Source organism: Pundamilia nyererei, unplaced genomic scaffold, assembly GCF_000239375.1.
Source record: "Pundamilia nyererei isolate P.nyererei 1_Seehausen unplaced genomic scaffold, PunNye1.0 scaffold00284, whole genome shotgun sequence".
Taxonomy (NCBI): Eukaryota; Metazoa; Chordata; class Actinopteri; order Cichliformes; family Cichlidae; genus Pundamilia; species Pundamilia nyererei.
This window is the reverse complement of record NW_005187685.1, coordinates 527,919-531,791: the sequence shown is the minus strand read 5'-3', so window position 1 is coordinate 531,791 and position 3,873 is coordinate 527,919. Positions and strand designations below refer to the sequence as shown.

The following is a 3,873-nucleotide window of genomic DNA, read 5'->3' as shown; positions in this document are numbered from 1 at the left end:
TAACACATGTCAAAAATGCCAGTGTTTATTGTAGTGCTGACTCTTCTTTCCCATTGTTTGTCCTCAGCCACCCTAGTCCCGCTGAGTTTGTGGAGGTTCTCTCTGAGGTCAGGAGGGTGGAGGAGCGATTACGTCCCTTCATAGAGAGAACCCACTCAATCCTCGGAGCTGCCACCTCAGCAGACTACAACAACAATGTAAGATGATCGTGTAGTGGCCATAGCAAAATATTCACTCTAGTGTACTTAGGAAGAATACATCTCAAAACTTTGTGACAGGAGCTCTTGCTAAGAAATGCACTGATGGAAGTGACTTCAATAAGGGAAACCAAGAGTTTCTCTGCAGATAAGTAGATACTGTCATGTCAGTGCTTTTTAGTTTAAGCATTAATCATAATTTTATAACTCTTTTCACAGACCCGGGAAAGAGAGGAAGATCAGCGCATTCTTAACCTGGTTGGAGATGCTCTTCGTCTCTTAGGGATCACACTGGTTGTCCTTGGTGACCTACGCTGTAACCTGGGAACCTCTCCTCCACGTCACCTGTATGCTGTTGGCCCCTTGGCTCACTACAACCACCCAGTTCTGCTTCAGGCTAGTCTGCCAGTAGGTTCACACCACACTGATCTTTTGGCTACTGTGAAGAACTATTGTGTTAGGATATAGTGTAATAACCGTAACTTTACGAGTGGAACAATTATAACATGCAAGCAATGGATAGTGTTTGAATTGTACCGAGTATAATATCTTTATCTGCCATTGTAAAGGTGTACAGTGGAATTAGATTTTCAGTAGGTGCCTACAATTAAGGCACATTTAATTTAATTTAATTGATTAGGATTGAAAAGGGACCATGTACAATATAAGCATTTTATAAGAGTTTGCTTAGAGCTAATTTGCATATGCAGTCCCTCGGCAGCTTAAAAAGCAAAACGTTACAGCAGTTAAACAAGAAACCAAAATAAAATGTGTAACATAGTCTCAGGCACATTCACCCCACATCCCTGCACAAGAAAAAGCAGGCATTAATGTTTAAAGGTCTATTATTTTTAGTTCTTTAAAGACCTTTACAAAATTATATACAAATATTATTATGGCAGTTTCATTGTAAGTATAAATATCAACCAATCCAGAAAAAACACAAAAGTTCTATATTAAGATCATGGAGTGCCTGTCCAGTCTCCAGACCTCCGTCCTATAGAAATATAAACAATTTAGAGAGCTCCTGTATAGATGAGTGGGCTAAAACCCCTCCTGAGATTTGTGCAATCCTGGTGAGCAACTACAAGAAATGTATGTGTATATATATTATTATATAATAATATCCAGAACTTTAGAATGAGGGTTACTGTCACCATGCACTGTCTGATTTTTGAGGTTGAGTTCTTATATAAAGTGTAGAAACAGTGAAATAGTGTCCTTAAAAAATAGATTTTAAGTAACGTCTACGTGTTAATACTAGGGACTCCTTTTTAAACCTAAAGGGTAGACATAATATTTGGACATGATATAATGAAAGTGTTACATTATTTTTCAGGATAATATGAGGGAGGCGCAACTTTGCTTATATTTCCTTAGTGTCAGCGCTGTGTTATCTGGTACCTCTCAGTGGTTGGTTTCATTACTCATAAAAAATTACCTATTACTTGCACAGCACAGGAAGCAACAAAATCATTGATTGATTAGTAACTTTAATGCATTAGATTATTGCAATGTAAACTAATAGTGTGCAGATTTGCGCGATTAAGCAGTGTTTGGACCTGAAAATGCAAATGTCAACATTTGTTTACGAAGGAGAAGGAATATATCAGTGGGCCTCAGGCAGTGTCACTTGTAAATTCTTACCCTACTTTTGTCACAGACCATGAAATAAATTTTCCCTCCAGATGCATTTAGGGACAACAGTAACCATGACGTCTAATGGTAGACAAGCAACTGATGGACAGCAACAAACCTTTCAGGGCACTGGCCAATCAGATCAGCAGGCTACAGGCCAGACTCTGCCTCTTCAGGCAAATGGGACCAATCGAGGAGGACCTAGGGTGATCCGGATCACACATCAGACGATGGAGCCTGTAGTCATGATGCAGATGAACATTGATGGTACGTGTGCTCCAGTTCCTTCATAGAACTGACTGTACATGAAGTTCTGCGACTCGTCTGATGCCAGTATTTTATACACGACACTGTTCTAAAACAGAGGTTAAACTCTTTCTGTGGTTGTTGACTGTATTCATTTGTTTATTTGGATAAATAGGTCTTATCTAATTAAATCAAACAATTACAGTAATCTGCAAACGTTATTTTCAGATGGGTCACAATTTCATTATTGTGGATCATTTAGAAATCTGTCATGTCTCACTACAGGGTTGATCTATTGATCTTCTAATGGCTGCTTTCATTAGCTGAAATGAGTGTGTGCACATTACATTTGAAACAGCTACTGCGTACTCTGTGGTTATTTTTGATGAGTGTATCAGTTCCCCTGCTGTGAAGCTGAAAGAGTTGTGATGTTGTTGAATAGGTGAATCGGCTGCAGGGTCTCAGATACCAGGACAGCCAAATACCGCAGCTTCTCAACAACCTGGTGAGTGAAACATCAACAATTATTTTCTTGGCAAATGAATGTTGATGTCATTGAGTGAGTTGTTGCTTAAACAGTGCAGTATAGATTAGAGATGGACCGATCCGATATTTCGTATCGGTATCGCTCCGATACTGACCTAAATGACTGGATCAGATATCGGAGAGAAATAAAAAATGTAATCCGATACGTTAAATATCAAAACAGCACCTCACAAAACTTGCGACATGGCGTAACTCAGCTCATAACCGTAGCACGTCGGAGCAGTGTGCATCACGTCATAGAGCGGCTGTGGCGTGCGAGACCTGTCGGCGGTCTGGTTGAGTATTTGTAGCCTCGCTACCAAACCGGCATTTCATCTCCAAGAAAGTTATTCAAGAGAGAAGTAAAGCAAGTGTGTAAGTTCATCTCTGAATGTTTGTAAAGCATTCCTGCGTTAAGCTTAACAGCCATATATGGAGCGACTGCCTCTCTCCCTCCCTCTCTTGCTGCTACTTCAATCGTGAAACTGATCAGTGATCAGCTGATCGGCTTTTCTGTCGCGAGTCTCTCTGGTTTGTTTTTGGCCCACTTCGCGCCAGAAAGCTGAAACCAGCTGCTGAACAGCAGCAGCACGTTTAACCTTAAACTGTCGTTAGAATTTATTTATTATTACTTTCTACACCAGGATCTTTTTCTACGCAGCTGACGGCTGGTAACTGTGCAGGGGCGGATCTAGCAAAGTTTAGCCAGGGGGGCCGATAGGGCATGAACAGGGAAAAGGGGGCACAAAGACATACTTTTCTTATTCTCAGTTAAAATGTGGAGCTTTTAATAAATAATTATCTGAATCTTACACCCAAAGTTTTAATCTGATGTAAAATGTATAGAAGTCCATTACTGTATATAGTAACTGTTAAGTCTAATATACTCTAGTAAGCTATAGTACTTCTTCCATCTGTGCAGTCTGCCATTCTGTAGAAGAAAGATGTTGAATCTATTTAATTATTCTTGAAAAATAATTTATTTCTGTGCATTTTTTTTGACACTGCATCAAATTAAAGTTGATTATGTCGATTAAGCATCATGAGGTGGAGCGTGAGGGGTGGTTCCCTATTTTATTTTTATTTTTTATTTTTTGCTGGGAGTTTTAGAGCCCTATTAGTTAGGCTGCTTACTCTTTAAAATACCAGAATAAGGAGGATGGAGCAGGTTTAAGTTTGTTAGATTGATCAGTTTCGCTGAACTATGAAATATTTTGGGTGCAGTGTATGTTTTGCATACAGCTATAACAGAATAGCTTTAGTGGGG

The 3,873-nt window shown here is 39.5% G+C and overlaps 1 protein-coding gene across 4 annotated transcripts in view; it reads left to right on the top strand.

The window, feature by feature from the left end:
• The window catches only part of bag6l (BCL2 associated athanogene 6, like), a 21,841-nt gene that overhangs the window by 5,063 nt on the left and 12,905 nt on the right, over positions 1 to 3,873 (top strand). For 3 of the 4 annotated variants that reach the window (XM_013915294.1, XM_013915295.1, XM_013915296.1), the window contains exons 7-10: positions 68 to 197; positions 417 to 605; positions 1,886 to 2,102; positions 2,524 to 2,586. In XM_013915294.1, coding sequence (XP_013770748.1) covers positions 68 to 197; positions 417 to 605; positions 1,886 to 2,102; positions 2,524 to 2,586 — 599 coding nt within the window. The remainder of the gene's footprint in view (positions 1 to 67; positions 198 to 416; positions 606 to 1,885; positions 2,103 to 2,523; positions 2,587 to 3,873) is intronic. The other variant, XM_005750679.1, reaches the window with a different exon arrangement.